Below are 25,742 nucleotides of genomic sequence, written 5' to 3'. Positions count from 1 at the left end.
ATCAACTTCTAAATCATTTCTCTTCCCAAGTCTCATTCTTACTCAATGATTGAGCCCATTCTACTAGTAATCTGAGACACACCAGAAACTGGTTCTATTTTGAGGACGCTGCCTCCTTTATGCCCCTTTTAGAAGGGCAACTCTCTCTTAGAGGCTAGCCTTCTTAGTACTCAATGCCAGTTCCATTGCCAGAGCTGGCCCTCTTCAGAGTCCTTCACTTATTTTTTTTCTTTTTGGTAGTGGGATTGGGGATGGCACCCAGGATCTTGGGTACATGAGCAAAGTACTGTACTACTGAACTATACCTGCAGTCTAAGCCTTAACTTTGAGTATGTTATCAGACAATAGCATCCCTTCTTATTACAGGTGTCTAATGACGACAGTATTCCCCTCATTTCCTGAAGAATTTAGCTCCTTGCTTACTACCATTCTCTCCAACACATCTACCATTACTCTTAGTAATTCCCGTATCTGCACCGATGACCGATGACGTTTCCAACACTTTAGGCTTTATAGTTCACTGACTCTTGAGTCTCTGCTCCACTCCACTCTCTTACAAACTCAGCGGTAGGACTGTGCTATTAACAAAAACTGAAATTACACAATGATCTTAACTTAAAGCATAATACATTTACCACCACCCCAATTTCTTTATTTTACTAACACCTCAAGGCTAACACCTCTTACAAGAATCTATAACCCTTGTTCCTTTTATTTTACCTTCCTTTATCTGCCATGTACCCTTGTTTCCCTCCTATCTCAACACAGATGTGGTCTAGCATTATAATCACCACTTGCATGTATCTCTCAGTCTATTCCATTCCCCCCTTCTCTTGCTTGCTCAGACTTGGTTGACAAAACTTCTGGTTTGATTTAATATTTTCCCTACTCCATACCTGCAGCACACAATTAAATACAATAAAGAAAAGATTTAATTATGCCACTTCACCTTTTATGACCATGATCTTCAAGTGAATCCTTGTTACTGCTCAGCAATCCTATTGTATTTCCTTTTCCTGCATTCTCTTTAATAACTACATCATACCTTTTCCCAGTACTCTAACTCCTTCTCCCTTCCTTCTAATCTCTGTTGTAATACTACCTTGTGTTTCATCAGAAAATACAAATAGAAAAGATCTAAAAGTTTCTTATACTATATCTACCCATTACTCACTCTATGATCATATTTTTTGTCTTTTTTCCCACTGCAATGGATGAACTGTATGCATAGCCACTAAAGGACATTTCCTTCACTTTTAGAAAAATATCCTAAGTCTATTTATCTACTTCAGTAGATAGTTTCTGCATTATTTTTTCTTTTTTTCCTGTTTTAGCAGATCATTCCCAAGAGCATATGGCATGCCATTCTTTTCTTGCCATCTTAAAGAAAAATGCTCTCTTGACTTCATATTCCCTTCTAGTTTCTTCCCCATTTTTTTACGATCTATCGTAGTAAATCATAGCAAAGGAGTTGTCAAACCATGAGTCCATAGTGACTTAGATTTCAGAATGCTAACAAATGCAGAAAAAAAGGAAAAAAGTTAAAAACTATCATTTTATAATCAGCAATACATTTAAGTAAGGATCACCAAAAACTGTAAACCCACCTGATAAAAACTGAAGAATGAGATATTCACACAGTATCACCTCACAAATTACACATCAGTTACAAAGGAGAAAATGTATTTTGACAATGAAGAAATCAGTTGGATATTACTTTGAGTGTTACAGGCAGCAGCACAAAAGGGTAAACTAACATTACACACATCTTGATGAAGAGCAAAGGAATATATATACACACACACACGCGCACACACACACACACACACGCCCCATATCTATGGAGGATTCTTATCAAGAAGTTTTACATCAATTGTAAAGGAAAAAAACCCAGTAGCCAACTGGATTCATTAGCTGACTATGAATTTAAAAATTACTACGTTCTGGATCAGAAAAAAACTACCATAAAAGATTACTATGAGAGGAAGTCTGACTATTAATATTAAATTTTCTTCGTGTGAAAATGACATTGTGAAAGAATCTCTGTCTTCTGAAGGTCTGAAATAGCTAGTAAATTGTTTTTCTAGGGATGGAGTGTGATGAAGCATGTAACGTCCAGTGATTCAGAACAAGGAGTTGCCTGTATTTGCTATCTCTCATTCTCGACTAGTGAATTTCATCCCTCACATCACCAAAACCATTCAATATTAACAATGATCTCTATATAGCTAAATCCAGTAGAACTTCTTAGTTTGTATTTTATTCTCACTGAAATTCTCACCTCTCTTCCCAATGGATAACCCATAAACTTGAACTTCTTCTTGCTTCTCTAGTAGCTTTTTCTAATGTGCTTCAGGCAGTCCTATCTTTGTCTCTAATAAATGCTGGGAAGCTCAGTTAGGGATCAGTTAGGGAACCTTTTTCTTTTCTACCTATATTCACTAGCTTCTTGTTCTTATTCACTCTCAGAGCTCTCCATAATAAAGATTCCCAAATTTTATCTCTAGGTTCAACTTTTTCCTTGAACTCTTCTGTGTGTTCAACTGACTCCTTGGGATTTGGTATCTAACAGGCATCTTAAACTTAACATATGGAAAAAAAGAGAATTGTTGCTGTTCTTTTGAAAACTGGTACTCCCCATCATTTTATTATTTCAGAATTATTGTAGCCACCTCTTGATTAATTCCCCCAATTCTGTCTCTGACTCCTATTTTAATCTACAAAGCAGGGCAATCAGAGGGATCTCATTAAAAATAAAAATCAGATCATACAGCTCCTAGCTCAAAACTTTCTAATGGCTTCTCAGAGAAGTTCACGTCTGTACCGGACCTTCACAACCTGCCCAGGTTTCCCTTTTGAATGCATCCATGTTTTTTCTTTCAGTCTTCCCATTCTAGCAACAATGTTCCTTTTGTTAGTCTTCAAACACAACCAAAAAATTACACGTTCAAGGCCACTTGTTCACTATTTCTGCTTGCAATGCACTCATTCTCTAATCTCTGCTCAAATATTTTTCATGTTTGTCATTTGTTTGTTTCTTTGTCAGAATACAAGAACTCTGAGGTCAGGGATCTGTACACTTTTTTTCCACATGGTGTTTAGAATAAACCCTGTTATAAAGTAGGTATTCAAATAAGTATTTGATGGGCTAATAAAGGGAAAACTGGGAGTCTATTTTTCTTTTGGTTTTAGGGACTGAACCCAGGGTCTTCACATTTGACCAGCCCTTTTGAAATTTAATTTTGAATATGGGCCTTAGTAAGTTGCTAGGCTGCCCAGGATAGGCTTGAATTTGTGTTTCTCTCACCTCAGCTTTCCAGAATATTGGGATTCAAGGAGTATGCCATCATAGCTACCACCAAACATCCTTTTCACTAGTGTCAATTAAACAAGAGACAGCTAAGAGGACTTCTATTATCTCTTTTGAGATCAGTAAGATGGCATTATTCACATTGAGGATAGAATTTCATAGATATTATTTACATTCATACTTGCATTGTCTACTACAAAAAGGCAACAGAATTATTAATACAGAAAATACGTAAGAGATAAAACTGATATAGTTGGCACCTTTCATTTATATTTATGCTACAAATTTCCTAATGAGACACATTCATTGATGAAAACTTTACATGTATTCTATTATCTACTAATCAGACTGAGGTAGGCAAGAAATTTTAGCAATAATTTGAGATACTACATATCACACATACATCAAAAGAATGAATTACAATTTTCTTTAAAAGTCCCCAAAACAAAATTTACACTGATTGACTGATTTTTTTGAGACAGGGTCTTAGTACGTGGTTTAGGGCTCATAGTAATCCTCCTGCTTTACCCTCCAAACTGCTTGGATTACAAGTATGTGCCAGCATGCCCAGCATTTTTACTAATTTATAAACCTATTACTAAGGCTGCATTGCAAGATCACCCTAGGAACAAATACCAACAGGAACATCCATTTCAACTGTTACACCAATGAACCTGTTATCTATGTTCAATACTTTACAATTAAGGGATTAAACTCCACATTACTATACAGTATAATCCAATGTAAAAAGGAAGTTTAACTAGCGCAAACTAAAAGTCCTTTTAAAACTCAAACCACACCATATTCAACAAGTGTTAGTGATTAAGAGTAGTTATTTTTTAAAAGAGCTTAATATTTTGAAGATTTGGGCCACAGAAAAACCAATAAATGATATAATCTCACACTGACCCTCTGTGGTTTCCTGAAGTATAACATCATAAAAATCCAAAGATTCAATATAACCAGTACTAAAAACATTTTTAAAGAGCTGAATCCTCCAAAATATACACATGACTTAGTACTTTATAGTTTATAAGATACCTTTATAAATATCTGAAATTTAGCAGGAATTACTATTCTCTCTTTCCAAAAGAATAAACTGATATTCAGAGATTAGCTCAAATACCTTACACTGTATATGTAGAGTATCTAAAAGACCTTTTACTTTTTCACACTCACACGTACATACACACAACACAGGTGATGACATCTCACTGAAGCCTTTAAAATATTATAGTTTAGAACTTTTAAAATATTTTAAATTGAGGTGTTCATCTGTCTATTTGAGAAAGTCAATTTTCCTCCATCCAATTAAAAGTAAAATATATATATATATCCAACAGTGATAATTCCATGAAATTGGCACTCATACTGATACTGAAGGGATTATAATCTAGTATAATATTTTTGGAAAAAAATTAGGTCATACTCTCAAGACACAAGAAGTATTCATGTCTCTTCCTAGTTGTTCTATTTCTGGGAAGTTACCCTACGAAAATAATTCAAGATATGAAAAAAAGCTATATATTATTTATAATAACCTTGACACTTGGCATCTGAGATTTAATATTTGAGGTTTTAATACTGGTAGTTTTAACAGTTTGTAAGAGAACCATAGGTTGATCCACAGCATGTGTAAAGTCGCTGTGTGAGGGAAGAAGTCACGTAACTAAATAAGCTAGCCTGACGGCCAGCATCTGCTTCTGAGTGTGGCCTGGTTGTTTCCCACCAATCCTCACATGTATAAAAGTATTTCTAAAATAGGGAAAAAGGAAAAACATCTGTGTTAAAAAGTTTTTAAACTTAAAAGGTCCTAAAAAAGCAAGCCAATTTGGTGACAATAAGTAAAGAGATCTAAGAAAAGACTAATACATGTGAGTTTGGAATCTATTTCTTTGCAATGCCATAGGTCTACTGTAGTGAAAGACTAGAAATACGGATAAATATTTGACAACATAAAAATGGTAAGTTAAACTGCAATCCAACTAAGCACTGTTTAAATATAGATACTAGAAATTATAGTTTTTCACTATGAATTTTCAAAATAATTTGTATATATCAACATTATATCCACAAACAAAAAATTCAAGATAAAAATATACTGCTAAATAGAAGTGTGCTTCACTTCTGACAGCAAGAACACTGCAAAAAAGGATAACTAGATATCAAAAGTCCTCATTAGTGGGGCTGGGGATTTAGCTCAGAGGCATAAGCACCTGCCTTGCAAGCAGGCAGTTGTGAGTTTGATCCCTGGTACCGATAAAAACCAAAAAAGACAAAAAAAAAAAGTCCTCATTAGTACAGGGGCAAATCTGTAGTCACAGTTTCAACTGTAGATCAAGTAAATGTTTTAAAAACCTGTGTCTGTACCGAACATGTGCAAACTTTATTTCTTGCCATTACTTCCTAAAAAATACATTATAACAACTTTTTACATAAATTCATAATTTTACATAAAATTTGGTATCATAAGTAATCTAGAAACGACTTAACACACAGGAGGACATATGTGTTATATGTGACTAACACGCCACTTGAGCGTTTGCAGATTTCACTATCTGTGGGAGGTCCTAGGACCAATTCCCCAAGGATACTCAGGAAAAACTATATGTAAACAGCAGTAATCTTCAAAGAACAGTACTGGTTGCAAAACTACATGCTGCTTTCCTCAGGACTGCTGAACCAAAACAGTGTGTATGTATAGGATGAGTCTAATTTATCCCTGCTTTTATCTTGGTTTAGCTCTGACATCAGTTTAGTTAGCATTGTACTAGTACTGTAGGACTCTACTATGCCATATTTCTTTGACTATTTAGAGCAAAACTGAAGTGGAACGGAAGACTATGTAACATATATTTTGTGTTAGGAAAAGCTTACAAATGGAAGACTAAGAGGAGTTATGAAAGAACAGATCATTTGAGAATTACATATTTTGAAAAGCAGCATAATAATTTTAGAGCAGTATCGCCCAGATCTAAGTTACTATATTCTGTGGATACAGTAATCAAACCTAGGAAAGATCTACTTTCATAAATAGACAGGAATAATTTGCAGTTAGTAAGTCAAAGAACCAGAGTAAGTGGATAAAAATCTAAACACGAGGCCCAAAATGAGATAAATACCATGTCAATTTCCTTACCAAATCCTTTCTGCAAGATAGGATATTTTAAACTCATATTTCCAAAAAAGGGTTAGCTTCTTTACCTTCACAGCTAAATACATTCAACAGCTCCAAATAAAGAAAAACCACAAATCATTTAGATAGTACTTAATTCGTACCTGGAACCCACTTAATTTCCATTTCCATATCATTTTCTTTTCTTTTCTTTTCTTTCTCTTGAATAACTTGCAAGAGCTGCCTGTATTTAGCAATCTGTTCTTCATCATCCTTCTGATTTTTTTTTGTCTTCCCATCATCTTCTCCACCAACTTCATCATTACCTTAAAAAAAAAAAAATCTGATTTAATACACAGGAAAAAATTCATTTCTAGGCTGGGCATTTAGCTCAGTGGCAAGTGCCTGCCTGGCAAGTGCGAGGTCCTAAGTGTGATCCCTGGTACCAAAAAAACAAACAAAAAAATCATTTCTATTTTCAGTATTTAGAATATAGCAACTCCAATAACATTCTAAAATTGTCACATATATTACAACTAAATTATCAAAATTAGATTTAAAACTTCTGAATAAAATGAAAGATTTAAGCACTGTATATAAAAAAATCAGCTGCAATATAAGCACTGTCAGAGTAGTTTATTTGGAAATTGCCTCTTTATTGAATTAAGTCATTATTTCAAAATAACTTTCCAGTTACATAACATCCTTGGACTTCCCTACAAGCTCTAGGACAATAAAAATGGCATTCTAGCTTTCTTTTTGTCCTTTTCCATTCAGCATAGTAACTTTAAAAATGTTCTGTTCAATAAAAGGAGACTGAATATTATTGGAATGAATTTAATACATGGACTGAGCTTTCAGACAGAGGAGATAAAGAAGCTGTTTATAATATAAATCAAAGGCTACTAAGTTCTTTTTCCTATCACCATGAACAAGCATTTTTAAGGATCCTGGTTATATATGAATGATAAAAAATTAGAAATTCAATTAATATCATTGTGTGGAAAACTATTTGCACTTTCATGTCATAGTTTTAGAAAAAAATAATTACGATACAAAAGAACAATATAAAATTCATGGGCAAGATACATTAAAAAAAACCCTAATAAATCAAGTTTGTTTGTTCTACATTTCCACTGCAACTCTCCCAAGTAAAAAATCATAAATTAGGAACCTGGGTTTTAATGTAAAACACACAAACTTAATGAACTGGCTAAAAGTATCCAGAAGAGGAAAATTAAGACTTAAGTTCCTTTCTTCTATAACCTGTGGCTAACTTCGTTGGTCACCTAAAATAGCTTACGTTAAGTACGTATCTATGAAACACCAAGGTTAACACACTGTCCTGACATCTTAAAAGAAGTGATATGGAAAGAAATTTTTTGAGTAAAAATTTTTTTGTATTTTTTTTCTCCAAATGAATAAAAAATGGTTGAAGACATTCTTTCCATCCTATCACACTTTTACATTTTCACTCAAACAGCTGAAGTTCATTTTTTTCCTGTTTGTGCTCTGTGCCACAATAATAATGTTGGATAGAATTCTGTCATGTATCCTGTAATTCAATGGATAAAACATCAGGAACATATTAACAAAATGGCAATGTATTTCTTTCTATTAAAAGCTTACTTCTGAAAACATAATTAGAAGCAAGCTCTTTCCAGGTTGCGAAATTTTAGTGGTAAGTCTCTGATGGCTTATTTTAAATTGATTTTTTCCAGTACTAAAATTTTACTTTCTGAAGCTCTAAAATGTGGGCTAACTCATGTAGGCCTGTTTTTTTCCCATTTCAAGGACAATGCTATTGGAAAGCCTTATCGCTATTAAAGAGATTTTCTAAAAAACCTATTCTGATAAACAATAACTGGGAATATCTAATAAATTTAAACCATTCAAATGTACTAGTAGCATCTGTCATAGCTGCTAAATTTAAATAATCTTAACAGTAAGGTACTCTCAAATAATAATTCGGAATATCTAGTAACTCAAAAGCATATTAACATACCTACCATAGATAACAAATTACAGATGAAAATAATTTTGCAATCAGCAAATATACCAAGCATAAACAATTTGGATAATATCAAATTAAATAGCTTCTGTACAGCAAAAGAAACAACCAACAAAGACAACCTACAGCATGAAAAAAAATCTATGCTAGCTATTTCTTAGAAAGAGGGTTAATATCTAGAATAAAGAACTCAAAAGAATTAAACTCCCAAAAGAAAAGATCCAATTAAAAAACAGGCAAGTAAAATGGACACTTTTCAGAAGTACAAATGAAAAAATGTTCAACATCACTATTAGAGAAATGCAAATTAAAAAACACTGAAATTCCATCTTACTCCAGAAAGAATAGTTAACATCAAGAAATCATATAGTAACAAATGCTAGTGAGGCTGTAAGGAAAAACGAATCTTTCTGTATTATTGGTGGGAATATAAACTATTACAACCACTACAGAAACCATTAGGGAGATTTTTCAGTAAATTAAAGTAGAAATTCCATTTGTCCCAGCTATTCCCTTTCTAGGTGTCTTCTGAAAAGAGTAAAGATACCATATTACAATGATGCATACCCAGGTTTATAGCAGCACAATTCATAATTGTATTTTGGAAGCAGCCTATATGTCTGCCAATATGGACAAAGATGAATGGGTAAAGAAACTGGGATTTACACACAATATAGTACTACTTGATCACTGAATAAACTTGAGTCACTTATGCATCTTGAGACCACAATGTTAAGTGAAATAATCAGATGAGCTTAAATACCATATGGTTTCTCTTATATGGGAAACTCAAAATATAAATGAAGAGCAACAAAAAAATTAGGTAATAGGAAATAAGATAGATGAATCTCAAATGGAAGGGATTCAAGAGATGGAGAAAGGGAGGAGAAACAGAGAAAGGGGATGAGACAATTAAGATGCGTCATATACATGTACCAACTCTCCACAAAAAATGTTAACATGTATTACAAACATGTACTAATAAAAAATAAAACAAACTCTTATTGTATAAAGGGATAGGGATGTAAAACAAGTAATTTTGCAATTAATTAAGAGATGGAAGAAAAAAGCATGCTGTTTTTTGTTTTTTTTTTTGTTTTTTTTTTTTGTGTCAGGGATTGAACTCACCTCACTCTTGCCAGGCAGGTGCTGAAGAAAGCATGCTTTTTAAAGAAGACAATCAATATATTTTGAACAAAAGGCATCAATCTTTAAAGTTGCAAGGTAAAAATAGGTAAGGTAGGCCATAAGTGATGGTTCACGTCTACATTCCCAGCACTTGGGAGGCTGCATTGCTGTAAGTCTGAGGCCAGCTTGCACTACAAAGTGAGTTCAAGGCTAGCCTGATATTTATAGTTAAACCTTGTCTCAAAAACAAAACAAAACAGCTAAATACTTAATGTACATCAGTCCAATCTTTCCAACCATGAATCAGGTACTTTTCTACCTACAGAAAGAAAGGAACAGGGCATACTAATAATTAACCTGTTAATTTGCTATGTGGTAAAGTGAGTATCCAAAAGCAGCCAAGTTGAAGATCTTATTAAGAATGTACTGACAAATTAATTGTTATTTATACTACTGGTTAGCCTGTCAATGTTATTTTAAAATTGAGTGCAGTTTTCCCATGCCAAAGAACCATATTTGAAAAATGTGGGCCCAGTTTTTACAAGCATAAATGAAATACTACCTTCTTCTCATTACTTTAGACTCACAGTGAAAAAAACTACCCAGAATTTTTAAAAGAGTTCTACACTAAATGCTTACATCAGCAGACAGACAAGAAGGAAATGTAGACAATCTCCAACAAGTATGGGGGGATAAGGACATAAAAGCTACCGATAAAAGTCTATTTGACTCAGCTGTTCTGAGTCACTAAGAAATACGTGCACACTAAGAAATAAAACGTTCACTTTTTTAGAATGTTCGAATATTTAAAAAACAATAGTCATTGAGGTTTTAAAAATGTGGTCTTTTGTGCCAAATAGAACTACTATTTCAAGTTATACATTTTTAAAGGCTATGAAATACTTAAGGAATTATTAATACATGATGGTTTTATAAATATATGATGTTTGAACAAAATAAGTCAGAATGATTTAACATGGTTTTCCATTCCATTTATGAAATACTGTTGAAGATTAGTATTTTATGGAAAACTTTAAAAAATGACGCCATATCTTCACAAGTACAATAGATCAATCCAAGGATCTAAGAAAGACAAGGTTTCATGGCCCTCTGCTAACCTAAGGAAGCATTTTTAGGACTATTTAATTAGCTATTTGGCCATAAAAACACTACATTATGCAAGAAAACTCAAAAAGAACATTATGAAAAATGTTAAGCTATATGTTAAGAAAATTTCCTATTTGAACTTCTTATTCTTAATTTTTTATAGTTGGGAATTGTATTAGATAAAATGAAGACACTAGATGGGTAATACCAACTAAATACTGACATGAAGTTACGACTAAGCAACTGCATTTCCAAAGAGATCTAATAGAAGAAAAAATATTATTTCTTTGGTTCTATTTTTATGAGTTATTTTAAGTAAACATCATATACAATCTAAAACTAAACCATTAATCATTTCTAGTATCAAAAAAGAAACTAAAAAATGAGGATAATCTTAGTTTTCTATTTCCACTAAACAAATTAAGGTACTTCAGACTAACCTTTTTACTAAAAACCTATCAGGCCAGAAAAAGCATGTTTTTCAAAGAACTGACAAGTTAGCAAAGAACTACTATATCAAAATAAAAGACGGGAATACTAGAGGGATGACCCCTTTGTTAAAGACCCACTTTATCCTGACTGTATCTCCTACTTCCTGAATTACAGAATATCAGCTATGAAACTCAACTGCTATTTTGGCAGCCTTTCTGGCAAAGAAAGCAAAACCTAAAGGCCCACAGAAGGAGGGAATTTCAACTAGTATCTGTGTCCACACTAAGCAGAGACTCAAGAGATGCTTTTAGAGAAAGATCAAGCCAGAGGAAACTAGGCCTTGTGTCTACCTGAATCACCTGTGAGAGAATGTCAAGCCTTTAAAGTAATATGGTCCTAGACTATTTTCTAGGATCCACAGATGGACACATTCTTTCCACCCACCCTACGCATCCCCTTGCATATTCTCTTGGACTGAAAGCAGGTCACTATCTTAGTAATACTACCCAACCTTGCCCCTACACACTCCAGAAAAATGATGACAGGTGCCAGATCTCCCCTCACTCCCAACCCTCAGGGCAATCTTCTTAATCTGGAATCCAGGGATGCCACAACTATCTTTATAGGGTGGGCCTGACTACCTGCAACTACTTTGCAAAATCTAGGTCCCCATTTATATAAAGCTACAATAATCAGATTCTCGACAGACTTAGGGTCCCTTGAAAATCAGAAATGATCATTCTAGACAAAACAACACCTGGATAGGTATGGAATGCTGAGTATGGTCTGGGGAGGACTCCAGTGGCAATGGGCTCTTCTGGCCACCAAGACCAGAAGAAGAGAAGCAGAGAAAGGAGGTACCTTCTCTAGTGTTCTGTCCAGGTGGTCTCTGGTAGAGATAAAAAGTAGATTTATCCAATCATGAAATCCATCTTCAGCCATTCACTTTGAAATAGCCCTCTTTAAAAGTCAAGCACAGTTTACACTAACTGCATAACGTGTCCATGTTTGTTTGGATATGAACACAGATTGTCCTCCCTTAAACCTCCCAATAATGCAATACCTCAGAACAATCTGAAGTACTGGCTTTACACTCCCAGGAAATGACAGGCAGATGATCTAGAGACAAGGGGTTAATAAAGTCTCATGGCACCCAGGGTTAGGACAGCTCTGGGGTTCTGGGCAGCCAGGTCACCTCTCAAGGCTGGCAGTGGGTTCAGTCATGCCCTCTGCATGAGCTCTTGGCTTTTGTCCTCATTCTTCATTTTCCTTTTGACTTTTGGAGGTCACATGGTCTAGTGTTCTTCCTCTTCCAATGAAGAAGCAAGGTCCAGAAACTTGGAAAAATTTTCTACAGTCACGTGGGGTATTGGACATAGGATAATTACCAGAAGTTCCCATCAGGACTTTTCCCACTGGGATCTGTCCCCTTTTTCCTCTGAGAAGTGCAGTCTACTTTTTTTTCTTTCTTTCTCTTTGCTTCCCTTCACTTCCCTTCTCTTTCTTGCCTTCCTGTCTTTTTTTTTCCCTTTTCTTTCAGTTCCATTCATCTTCGGTTTTCTGAACCTCTGATACCATAAACCAATGGGGCAAAGTCATATGGTCCTAAACTAAAATAAATTAAAAGTTCTATCACAAAAGATACTCTCTTCTCAAATATTAAAACACACAAAGTTAACCAGGTATACAACTAAATGAGAGAGAAACCAATCTGAAAACATGCAATACTGAAATTATCAGAGACTATAAAAGCAAGAGTGGTAGTGCAGAACTGTAATTCCAGCACTCTGAGAGGCTGAGGCAGGAGAATCACAAATTTGAATCCAGTCTGGGGAACTTACCAAAACACTATCTTAAAATCTAAAAAAACAACAACCAAAAAAACTACAATACTGCAAAATGAAAATAATAAAAAAAACAAAACTATAAAATTTTGATTTATAGGAATAAAAGAATGTGTTGAAGCTTTCTGTGGTGAATATAAAAACGTAAAAAAACAAAGTGGTACTTGATAGGATTATTTCCAAAAGATGAGAAGTATAAAACAAAAAGAGGCCTTTATTCTGAGAACATGGAGAGAGATGACCGGCACCCCCCACTGCTGGAGTCTGGTGATTTCTCCAGCGGACACGTGGCGTGGGGGGTATGTAAGTAGCCTCGGTTTGGGGTGGAACCTAAGGGGGCATCAGGGATGCATGGGTAGCCCATTGGTCCTAGGATTCGTGCCACAGGTAAATTCCCAGGGGCAGGGAAGACAGCGTCACAGGTAAATTCCTAGGGGCAGGGGAGATAGGGGCTTCCTGGTTCCGGTTGAGGTTTTCCTGGCTAGAGTCCTTTCTGGGCCAAAACCCTTTTAGTACTTTTGACATGAAAAATAGCCCAACAGGATTTCCAGAAATGAAATATGCAACAAACAAGGTTAAAAACTGAATGGAGGTGGGCATTTTGGAGTATACCTATAATTACAGTTACATAGGAAGCTGAGACAGGAGGATCACAAGTTTAAAGCCAGCTTATGAAAATAAAAAAAGGTCAGAAATGTAGCTCAGTGGTAGACTGCTTGCCTAGCAAGTATATGTAACATCCTGTGCTCATGCCCAGTGCCTCAAAAATAAACTCAATTGACAGGTCATTAGCAGATTCGACATTGCTGAAAAGACAACTAGTAAACTAGAAGATGAAAAATATCCAGAATGCAGTACAGAGAGATAAAAATATATAAGAGATAGGGAAGATACATGAAAAGATCTAACATGTATTTAATTGTAGTCCTGGAAGGATAGAAAAGTAACTACCTATGGCTAAGATTACTCCAGAAAACTGATGATGAAAGATACCACTCTACAAATTCAAGAAACCCAAGACTCCAAACTTAATAAATAAAGTGAAATCTATTTTTAGAAACATCACTGAAAAATATGCTCCTATTTTAAATATTTAATGGTTTTAACTGCAATTTGAGGTAAGTTGTTACTTCTTTCCCCATTCCCTCGGGCAATGATTGTGAACCTATGGCATTTATACAGCAGACTGTTATCAGTACAAGTTCTAAAAGGTTTGCCATCACTAACCTAGGGTATTAACAAACGACATATTTCCTATTTAAAAATCTAGTTGTTTCAAGGTTGTGTTTGATAGGTGGTGCCAGGGATAAGTCACAGAGATTAAAAATGAAGCAAAAACTTTAAAAGCAGTTAAAGAAAAAAAATTTCAAACAACCTTCAAGAGGTTTTTAAGTTACAAAGCTGATTTCTTAAAAATAATGAAGTCAAAAGCCAAAAAATCTGCATGATTTATCTGTTTTTGAGATATGTATTCACTGCATAGCCATGTTGGCCTGGAATTCGCAATCCTCCTCCCAAGTGTTGGGATTACAGATGTGTGCCTAGCTACATGATTATCTTTTAAAAAAGTTACTACTTAAGACTACCTGCTACTGTTGCTGCTGCTGCTACTAATATATGGTGTTTACTATGTTCCAGCACTGCTTGCTTCCTTCCTTTTTTTACTTTCTTCTTTGTATTTATGTTAGTTACTGGGGTTTGAACTCAGGGTCTTCACACTGAGCTACATCCTCTATCCTTTAAAAAAATTTTTTTTAAGACAGGGAATATAGGAATTCATTTTATTAATATTATTAACGTGTAGTGGTAGAAAGAAATACTAACTAGAAAGTTTTTACAAATGACAAAGTAAGGATACTTTCATACAAACTAAGCCTCAAGAGAGTTTGATTCCGGAAGATACTACAGAAAATTTTCAAGGATATACTTGAAGCAGAAGGAAAATGATCCCAGATAGAGGTCTGATATTTAGAAAGGAATGAAGAGCAAAGAAAGCAGTGAAAATGAAGGAAAATTTAAACAACGACATTATAAAACTGTAATACTGCATTCTGTAGGATGTAGCTAGAATTACATACACAGTTATAGCATAAAAGTTGTTTAAAAACTGTATTATCCAGGATGGTAAAATACTATTGCCTTCCAACATTAGAAAGTTCAAGAAGCAAATTTTATTTCTAGGACAGTTTTAGAAATGGAAAGTCTACTTTCTAAACTACTTGAGAAAAAAAGAGTGTAAATAAATATTTAATCAATCTAAAAGAAGCTCCTGTTTTAAAGGGGGAGCTTTTTAAAAAGAAACTTTGTGACTACATGAATTGGGCAAAGTCTAAAAGGTAAGGTTTTTTTGTTAGGTCAGGTTTTAAAAAATGTTTATAACTAAAGAAATTCAGGCTAAGAAAACACTAAAAACTTTTCCAGACACTATAGAAACTTAAGAATTAGTTTGGTCTCCCCTTTAAATTACTGCCAAAGGTGCTCTTCCATTAATGAGTCACTAAATGCTTAACAAGTACCTTGCAGGTCCTCTTCTATCACCTCTTCATCTTCACTAGAGGAAGCTAAGTAGGCTTGAAAATCCATGTCCAAAAGTTCTTCCTTTTTAAATTTTCTATTGAGTGTTGTGATTCTTTCATGATCAGTCTCATCCCAAGTGATCTCCACCTTTCACCAATGAGTAAGAAAAAAACAAAACAAAAAGTCCAAAAATGGTATCATCAAAAGTTCAAACTGGTTAAAGAATATATGTTGTTAATTTGGAATTTAACAGTAAGTTCAAAAATTTCAGACATTTAAACAAGTACATGAATGACATGCTTAACAGTTTTCTACTTGTGGGAAAAAAATCATTTTTATTAACTTGTATCTTCTTCCTCCTAATTTCTGTTACATGTAGTACATTCCATTAATGGGACTATAAATCGGTGTGTGGCTTAAGTGTATACAAAAAAGCACTGATGAAAAAGTTAACATTATGAACAACTGGTAAAAACATGGCTTTTTTTTTTTTAAAAACTTGAAGTTCTAAGATGATGGGAAATCCACAAACCATGAGATCTGTTGATTAAGCAACATAATCTCAGTGGGGTCCGTTTTCCAAAAAAGATTAAGCATCACTGATGAGAAAGGTTTCTATTGGCTGGAAGTATAGTAAAGCCCCGCTAGACACAAATTCATCTGTAACGTGAATAGAGTAGTGACTGGCTCTTGCCTCTACTCACACCTATCCAACACAGTATGGGTCCCCTATCTTTCCCCCAAGCAACTTTCTCTTATGAGGCAAAAAAATATGGGCTAATTAACCAAGGAAACTTTAAAATTGTTGTCATGGACACAGAAGTTCTAGTTAGCCACAGGATTCAAAATTATTCCTATTCTGACAATTAAGTCTGAGTTTATGTCCACCAAACTGTTACTAAAATTCAGACAGATATTGATAGTACCGTCAGGATTCAGAACTGATGGCTAGACATGCTGGATAAGGCTATTGTTAGTCTTGAAAATAACATGCTCTTGCATTTTGTAATTCTTTTGAATTTCATTTACTCCACAATGGTGGGGTTTTACTAATCAACACTACAAAGCATCCTCCACAGCACGGCAGTGGGCAAACATTGTGTCTCTTTCTGCCACCAGCCTCTTGGAAGTACACAGTGCTAAGTCACACAGGAAAGGCAAAGGGACACCAGAGTAGCTGCTTCACAGTACAGCTGTGAATAGATATTTAAGGTGAGGAGGAGGAAAATCAGTAAGCTAAGTAACAAACCATTTCAATATACAAAAACCTTCTGAGTATCTTTAACCATTAATGGGACAACTACTGGTTATAATTCTATTTTTATTGTTTTTAAAACTGTTGATTGTATTTTTAGAAAAATATGGTATTTTAAATTTTCACTATTTTAACTGCTACTTGAGGTAATATACTACTTTCTTCTCCCTATCCCCTAGAATACTAATAACTGATATATTGCCTAATTAATAATATAGCTGCTTGGATTGTGTTTTGTTTGTTTTGTGGTGGTACTGGGACCAAACCCAAGGCCTTGTGCAAGCTAGGACAGGGCTCTACTAGAGAGCTATATCATCAACTCCTAAGACTACTAAAAGTGTTAGTAATCCAGTTAGTAAGAGTTAGTAAGACAGAAAAAAGAAACATTAGGAAGCAACTGACTGAAACTGACTTAGAAGCACAGAAAGAATCTGAAAATAGACTCATACACATGTAGTAGACAAGGCAAACACACGTTTCATTTCTATTTGTGCGTGAATATTTTGAATACTTTCTAAGGATGCTATAAATAAATAATATATAAAAGTCTCTTGTTAAAGCAATGGAAGCTGGCATGGTGATGCACATTTGTAAACCCAGCATTTAGGAGGCTGAGGCAGGAGGATTGTTAAAAATTTGAGACTAACCTAGACTACAAAGTGAGCTTAAGGCCAGCACAAACTGCATAGCAAGACCCTGTCTCAAAAAAAAAAACAACAACAACAACAACAACAAAAAAACGGCAATGGAGTCCACCAAAAATAATAGTGAGATACCGTTGATGTTCCCATTGCAGCAGATGTGAAATATTTTGGTTTATATGCTGTTAAATCCACTTCCAAGGCTACATCCTTCGGCTCATCATCAAAAGTAATATCATCTGGTATAAACCTACAACACAAACAAAATTTAGAGCTTAGATTCTCAACTAATTAGCTGTATTATATACATACATGCTATGTAAAATTTCTAGTGAACATACATGTAGAAGAGGAAAATGTTAGAAGTAACCATGACACAAAATTTCTGAAATTCTTAAGCTGTAAGTCTGAATTTCTACTAAATTTGTAAAAATGTTTTATTGATAGACATTTAGCTTAAGAGCCAGTTAATGTAAGTGAAGTACAAGCACATGTGGATCCATCATGTTTCAAAAAGATCCAAACTTCTAATAGTGCAGTGACTGGTCTGCTCTATGTTATTCTGAAGATCAAACAGAATGATTAATGGGTAATGTGTTCTGAATATAAAGTATTAAACACATGATGTGTCACTGGAAATAAAGACAAAATGTTGATTCAAGACCCAAAGCCCTCAATATTATCTTACAATTTCACTTCAAAAATAACTAGCTTTTATAAAGTAGTCACTGTAATTATCAGTTATTAGGCAATAGGCGGGAAAAGGGAGAAAAGTAATGCACCAAATAATCTATAGTTATAGTATCTAAATTTTATAATTTATGTACGGGATTGTTTACACACACCCATACACATAAAAGGCAGAGTCTATAAAGTGAGTTTTGGCTAGCATTCTGGGGGAGCTGAGGCAGGAAGATTACAAGTTTGAACTTGGCTTGGGCGAACTGGTGAGAATCTATCTCAAAATTTTAAAAAGGTGCTAACGATCTAGTTTTGTGGGGCTGGGGATTTAGCTCAGCGGCATAAGCACATGCATGACAAGTGCTGGATCTTGAGTTTGATCCCTGGTACCAAAAAAACCCCAAAAACAAACAAACAAAAAATCAGATCTAGTTTTGTACAAAAGATTTAGCTTTGTGCAAAGGCCCTGAATTCAATCACCTATTCCGAAAAAAACAAAAAAAATTTTTTTTTTGGGAGGGTGGGGGCAAACAGCTAAGCTTGTATCTTACCACTGTCCAGATTAAACTTTTGTTGCACAGATTTAGTGTATTATAATAACTATATTTGTATAATAAATTATACTAAAATATATATATCTATATATATAGTGGTACCGGGGATTGAACCCAATGTCTTTACACTGAGTTACATCCCTATCTCTTTTTTATTTTTTATTTTGTAACAGGGTCTGCTAAGTCACCTAAGTTATCCAGGCTGGGCTCAAACACGCAGTCTTCTTGCTTCAGTCTTGCAGAGTGTAGGGATAATAGCATGTGCCACCACGCTGAGACAAGAGATCAATATTTTTTGTTTTTGGTTTTCTTGAGACAGAGTCCCCCTATGTAGTTCTGGCTGGCTTTGAATTCATTATATAGCCCATGCTGGCTTTGATCTTGCAATAATCTTCCTGACTCAGCCTCCTGAGTGCTGGGATTATAGGCATACCATTATGCTTGACTGTTTTTCATGTTTTTGAGATGAGATTTTGCTTTGCAGTTCAGGTTGGTCTTAAACTCTCTAGGTAGCCCAGGAGGTTTTAAACTCACAGTGATCCTTCTGTCTCTCAAGTGCTGGGATTACATGCCTGCACAACTGTGCCTGGTGAAATCAGTCTTTTTAAATGAAATCCAATTGGATTGCTTTTATACATATTTTGGGGAAGATTTTTTAAAAAAACATTTCTTTAGATAACTAGATGGCAGCAGAAATTCCAATTTTTTTTCTCAACGTTATATATGACAAAGAAAAACAAGGAATGTAAAATTTAAAAATTTCCCATAGGTACCTTACTTTCTATGTATCACAAAACTTATTCTAACACTGTGTGGAAATGTCCCAAGAAAGGAAACAGAACAAAATGATGCTAAAAAGAAATCAGCATGAATTCATAGTCCCCTAAGTATTTGCCATCCTAATATATTTGGTAAATAAACATTTAGAACAAGAATCTACTATTGAAACTGTGAACAAAAAAGAGGGAAACAGCTTGTTTAATCATATCATGTCATCCTTGCTAAGCATGCTAATAAACTTATCTCAAATTATAAATTGCCTTTTTATTTTTCCTACCAGCCTGAATACTGGAAGGATGATAAGGATAATGATTCTGAAATGGTGCATCTTTTCCTGAAATATATCACTTTGAGCACAAAGTCCCTAACCTAGATCGAACAAAGGTATTTCTATTCTATGTCACAGTACAATGGTTCCCTGCAGTCAAAAGGACTAGTATCAAAATAAAAGGATACAGTAGTTCTGCTTCCTGTTTTCTTGGAACTCACATTTACAACAATCTAAGGTTTTTCTGCTCTGGGTCAGTGAAGACTAAACATTTGGTGAAAATAACGCTCAGGTCTGAAGACAATGGCAGCACTACGTTCACTCACTGAAACACTACTTGGATCCTTACTGTTTATGAGAACGGCTGTTATGATGGCAATGTTCTACACCTGCTTGTCCAAAATGTGACCATTAATTACCTGAAATGACTAGTCTGAGAAAATAAATTTTAAGTTTTATTTCATTTTATGAAACCAAATGTCCACATATTATTAGTAGCTACTGTATTAGAAGCACAGATCTAGACATACCAACCCATTAGCAAATTACTGTCTCTTTATCAATGCCATTTTTTAAAGCTACTTCACCCAGCTTCTTGAGCTAAAATACTGCTACAAGAAAATATTACTGTATATCACTTATTATCACTGCACAACACAGTTATGCAGTTAGTTTCAAACAACATACATATTGGAATGTTTCACACATAATACTTTAGAATTTTCTAGTTCATTTTCCTTCTTAGGAGTGATGTTCTACATGCCAGTTCTTCCAAAGCAAATGTTCTTGGAATATAAAACAATAAAGAGCACTAAATGTTCAAATATTTTACATATTTGGGTTAAGATTCAACTGTTAAGTCACACATATACCTTAGATCTATGAAAGAACAACTACTTTCGAATTCCAGGCCATCACAATCTTCATAAATTTTACTTGCTGTTTCTGGAGAATCACAATCCACTACTGCATAATAGTATTTCAGTCGTTTGAATTGATAATCTCTCAGTTTTTCTCTAGAGGTCCTACAGGGGAGGAAAATTAATTAACACTAGATGTAATCACTTTTTAAAAAAATATACTTGAAGCTGGCCTTTATTCCAAGCAATCTTTACTTTATGACTTTGCCTTTATGATTATATTATACTTAAAGTTCAAATTATTATTCTGACAAGATAGAGATTTTTCGTATTTGGATTGAAACTTATCTAGAAATGGAGTGGAAGAATTATATAAACCTATCTGTAACTGTATTTCTTAGAAAAGTTATTTATTTTTTTTGTTTGTTTGTTTTGCTATACCATAAAACTTCTAGATTAGTTTATTATAGTAAAAAATATGTTTGAAAAATATTAGCTCTAATGAGAAAGAAATTCCTATCTTGCAAAAATGTTTTCTCCATATTCAAGTCCAAACTGTTTTACGTTTAATTCCATTTAACTACAACATACTCTTTTGACTGTTTTCATCTGCCTCTCCTGCCAACCATCTACTTAATCACCATTTTTATTAAATGGACATACGGCTCCATCTAGTGGTTTAAAAACTATCTTAAATTCTTTTAATACATACTATAATTCTTTTATTTTTCTATTTAATTCTCAAGTAAGAAAAATGGTACAATTTGAAAATTATACAGACTTTTGGTACTATTTATATGGAATGTAACATCTCAAAAATAAAACATTAATTCAGAGTAATGATAAAAAAACTAAATCAATTTATCATGAAATATTTGGCAAAAACTATAATTATTTTCAAGAATACATAAATGTATACACAAAACACTGCTGGAATAGTATGCCACTTCTGACAGACTATAATCTGTTTTGCAACCTATCTGACCCATAAATGATAACAGTGTAAACTTTAGTCCTATTAAGGTAACTAGGATTCTGAACAAATACATGAATTTATGAGATTTAGTTTCAAGTTCTACAATGACTCCATACCAGTCCTTTTCAGGAGCATCTTCAGGAATGCTTAATAATTCTACTGGTCCTTGAACTTGCTCTTCCTTCATCCTCTCTTTTCCAAACTCTGAAGGATATATCTAAAGATACAACAAAATACGACAGATACAACGTAAACATTTCTTTTCAGATGATACCTAGTCTTGTCATGGTCAGAGACTCATAGGAGCCACAACTTCAATCCACAAAAACAATTCTCTCCAAACTCATTACAGGAAGGTAAAGCATTCTGAGGAATTTTTCTTTAAAACAAGTTACATTATCTACAGAATAACAGATCTTGAGCATGAGAGCAAAAATAGAGTATGTCTTCCACATATCACATGGAACAAGATGGTTTTGGTATTCAAGAGAAAAATTAAAAAAGCAAAATAAGATGCTCAACACAAGGAAGTTTCAATGTGAATACAGAGAAAAATAGACTGGATTAAACAGTTTACATGAATTTTATAAAAATAACTACAGAAATGTACAAAACATAATGAACAAAACCAATTTTATAATATCCAATTTACCTCTAAGTGTTATTATTTACCCAATGCTTTCTTTTGGAAGAAATTCTTCAAACAGTAAAGAACAAAACTGATAACAGTCTTACCATATGAGTGAGAGAAACTGGGACTCTTCCACGGTCTAGGAGACTCCAACAGAGGACATTCTGGGACTGGGCAGACTTGCGGGAACAGGGCGCTGCAGTGACTTCAGTCACGTATCCCCCTCTCAAGCGGGATTGGTGAGCAGTGCCTAGCCTACATGACGCTACTGGCTGAGACCCAGTAGGCTAGCACAACCCAGGTCCCAGCACCTGAAGGTAGATTGACCTGGAGGGGCGGGCCCCACATAGGCTGCCTGGTCTGCAACTTCCTGGTGCACTGCGGTGGGCGGGAACACCTAGCCGGCACAATTCAATCAGACTGTGGCCGACAGGAAAGGAAGCTGGGCCTCCTATATATGCTTGCATATATAAGGAACACAGAATATGGGAAGAGGCAGCAACAAGAAAGGGTCCTCGGCTCCCAATCCTGAGAAAGAGGCAATAGCAGACACAGCACCAATAGATATAAAGCGCTATCTCCAGAGCCTCACAGACAAGTTCAGGAATGAAGTTATTAATGACCTGAAGCTAGACATAAGCAGAATAGTTACAGAAATGCTAAGCACCACCCAAGAAAAAACAGATGGTGGAGTGGAAGAACAGAAAAAGAGGGGAGAATTGTTTGATGGAGAAAATAGAGAAAGCATAGAATACGTGAAGCAGGTTCAAAGAGATTACCAGGAAACTAAAAACTCTATTGAAACTGGCATAACAGCTTAAAAGAAACTAAGGACAGATTATCTGAACTGGAGGGCAGATTTGTAATATGGGAGCATGAAATGAAAAACTTCTTAAAAATAACAAAGAAACAGCAATAATACAAGGACTAGAAGATGATAAGAGGATCTATAACTTAAGAATTAAGAACATAAAAGAAGTAGGGACACAAACAAATGAACTACAAAAGCTACTCACAGAAATAATCCAGGAGAATTTTCCTAATTTAGCAAAAGGTAAAGATACTCAGTTGTATGAAGCATACAGGACCCCAGCCACCTACAACCCAAACAGAGCAACACCCAGGCATATAATAATTAAAATTCCAGAAATCTAATACAAGAACAGAATATTAAAAGCCGTCAGAGACAAAAAAAGATCACTTATAAGGGAACACCCATCAGAATTACAGCAGATTTCTCGGCACAAACCATCAGGGTGGGGGGAAATAATTCAAGCTTTGAAAGATAATAATCTCCAGCCAAGATTGATATATCCTGCACAACTATCCCTGGAAATTGATGGAAAAACAAGGTGCTTCCAGGATAAAGAGGAACTAGGGGAATATGCAACCCCCAATTCAACTCTACAGAGAATACTGCAGGATATTCTAAAAAAGAAAAATACGAAGAATCCAGAAATAGTGGCAGAGAGGCCACAATGAATGGAGCAGAAAACAAAATGAAGAAGACAAACTGACAACTAATGACAGAAAAAGAGCTCAACAGAAATGAGGCAGAGAAGGTTGGATGAAATTTTGGAGCTATTTTGGAGAAATGACATCTTAATAGGTAATACTGATTTAGTATCATCTTGTTTTGAAGTCTCATCAAGCTTTTGTTCTTCTGTCTCCATTGGTCTAAATAGGTTGTATCTTATTGGATTTTATTATGTATGATAGTATAAGCAAAAACTTTTATAGACAAGGAGATTATACAGAAACCATTGTTCATTTTCTGTTAGTTGATTCTAAATACCCTGTAATACTGTCATTTTCTTAAATGGTTTTACATTGTTTTCATATATTTGATGCTACAGTATATGAAGTTATACTCAAAAATTTCAAGGAAAGAGACAATATGGTAACTACTTTTATGTCGGGATTATCTTGTGGTGAAACACTATTTTACTTAAATGGTTATGTTTTGATCTGCACTGTTTTGCTGTTATGCCCTCTTTTATCTCAATCTCCATTTTATCATTTACTTTTTTATTTTTATCCTTTTAATTAAGGGAAAAATAAATAAAAAAATAGCAGGATATATTATAGTAACCCACTTTGACTTTCCATTATCTTGATTTAAAACCCTGTATTGCTCTCACCATCTTGTTTTGACTGATGTCCCTCTATTCTGTTTTGCTTGATAGTACCAGGTTCAAAAGTTTAGGCAACAGCTGTAAAGATAGTGGGATTCACTATGATGCCCATTCTGGTTGACTATTATCTGCTTTTGTCTCCAATGTTTTGGTTTTGCCGGTTTTGTTCTTTACTGTTTTGTTCAATTTTATTATAACTGTGATATAGGCAATTCTATTAGAGATAGCAGGAGGCATTATGGTAACCATTGTTGATCACCTTGTATTATGCTTTTACATTATCTATTATGGCCACCCTTTTGATTTGACTGACTCTGTTCTGTTATGTCACATTTGGTTCTTCTCTCTTCCAAAAAAGTAATAAGAACTGTGGGAGCAACAAGACCCAAAATGTGTAATTGTCATTGTACAAAAGAGAGGAAAAGAAAGTGCTCTAAACGATATAACTGCATGTATATTTAAGTGTATAAGATAGATAATGATATTACTGAGTTTTGTTGGATCACTGAACAGAACTGTTTGCAGTCTCACTGTTGGAATGTCCACTTTATAAGCTTTAATTTTGTAACTTGAACAATTATTTCTAAGATAACAATATGTAATCCATTAACTAGTGATTTCCTACTGTTTATTTTTTTCTGTAGATCCGTATAACTTGTACCCTTTCTCAGCTTTTTTTTTCTCCTTAAATAAAACTAAAAAAAAAAATAAACAGTCTTACCATATTAATTAGGTAGTCTTACTATCTAAAAAAGGATTCACTTACTGGGAGCTGGCATTTTTTTTTTTGTCTTTTTCCTTTTTATCGGTACCAGGGATCGAACTCATGACTGCCTGCTTGCAAGGCAGGCGCTTATGCCAATGAGCTAAATCCCCAGCCCTGGAGCTGGCATTTTTAATCTTGGCTACTTTGAGAGTCAAGAAATATGATTATATTAACTTAACATCGTTTGATACCACTGAGCTTAATATATATTTGTTAATATGTAATTTTGTTAATATATAACTACATATGTAATATGTAATTTTTGAGTTGTAGGAAATAGTCGATTTATCAACAAGATTTGAATTTTTCTTACTAATGTTGAATTAAGTTTTAAATACATGTAGTCACAAGTATTCCTTTTTTTTCTTTTTCTAGATCTAGAAACTACCATCTCCTAAAACATAAAAATTAACAAAATATACTTCCTTTTTATCCTGTCTCTGTGATTTGATTTTTTTTAGATATACAAAATACAAAAATTTCATCATAGGAACTTTGTACCTGTACATGATATACTTTGATTTACTTTTCCTAAAACCCTCTCCCCCTTTCAACCTATCTTTCCCTCTTTATTCGTTTCTATTTCATCTTTTAAAAATCTTTTTCTTCCCTTTTTTCTTTCTTCCTTCCCCCTTTACCCCACCCTAGTTTCTCTTTCCTTTTGAACAACTTCTTTTTTTTTGTCTTTTTCTTTTTTATTGGTACCAGGGATCGAACTCACAACTGCCTGC

At 34.4% G+C, this 25,742-nt stretch overlaps 1 protein-coding gene across 2 annotated transcripts in view; it reads right to left on the bottom strand.

The window, feature by feature from the left end:
- Esf1 (ESF1 nucleolar pre-rRNA processing protein homolog) overlaps positions 1-25,742 on the bottom strand; it is a 69,617-nt gene that overhangs the window by 35,511 nt on the left and 8,364 nt on the right. For both annotated transcript variants that reach the window (XM_003476539.5, XM_013159880.3), the window contains exons 5-9: positions 21,596-21,696; positions 20,516-20,668; positions 17,496-17,610; positions 15,464-15,611; positions 6,590-6,751 (exon numbers count right to left, since the gene is read on the bottom strand). In XM_003476539.5, the coding sequence (XP_003476587.2) occupies positions 6,590-6,751; positions 15,464-15,611; positions 17,496-17,610; positions 20,516-20,668; positions 21,596-21,696 (679 nt within the window). The remainder of the gene's footprint in view (positions 1-6,589; positions 6,752-15,463; positions 15,612-17,495; positions 17,611-20,515; positions 20,669-21,595; positions 21,697-25,742) is intronic.

The sequence above is a fragment of the Cavia porcellus genome, unplaced genomic scaffold, assembly GCF_034190915.1.
Source record: "Cavia porcellus strain 051 isolate PalLab524CR breed Dunkin Hartley unplaced genomic scaffold, mCavPor4.1 scaffold_5, whole genome shotgun sequence".
NCBI lineage: Eukaryota > Metazoa > Chordata > Mammalia > Rodentia > Caviidae > Cavia > Cavia porcellus.
This window is presented reverse-complemented; position numbering and strand designations above follow the sequence as displayed.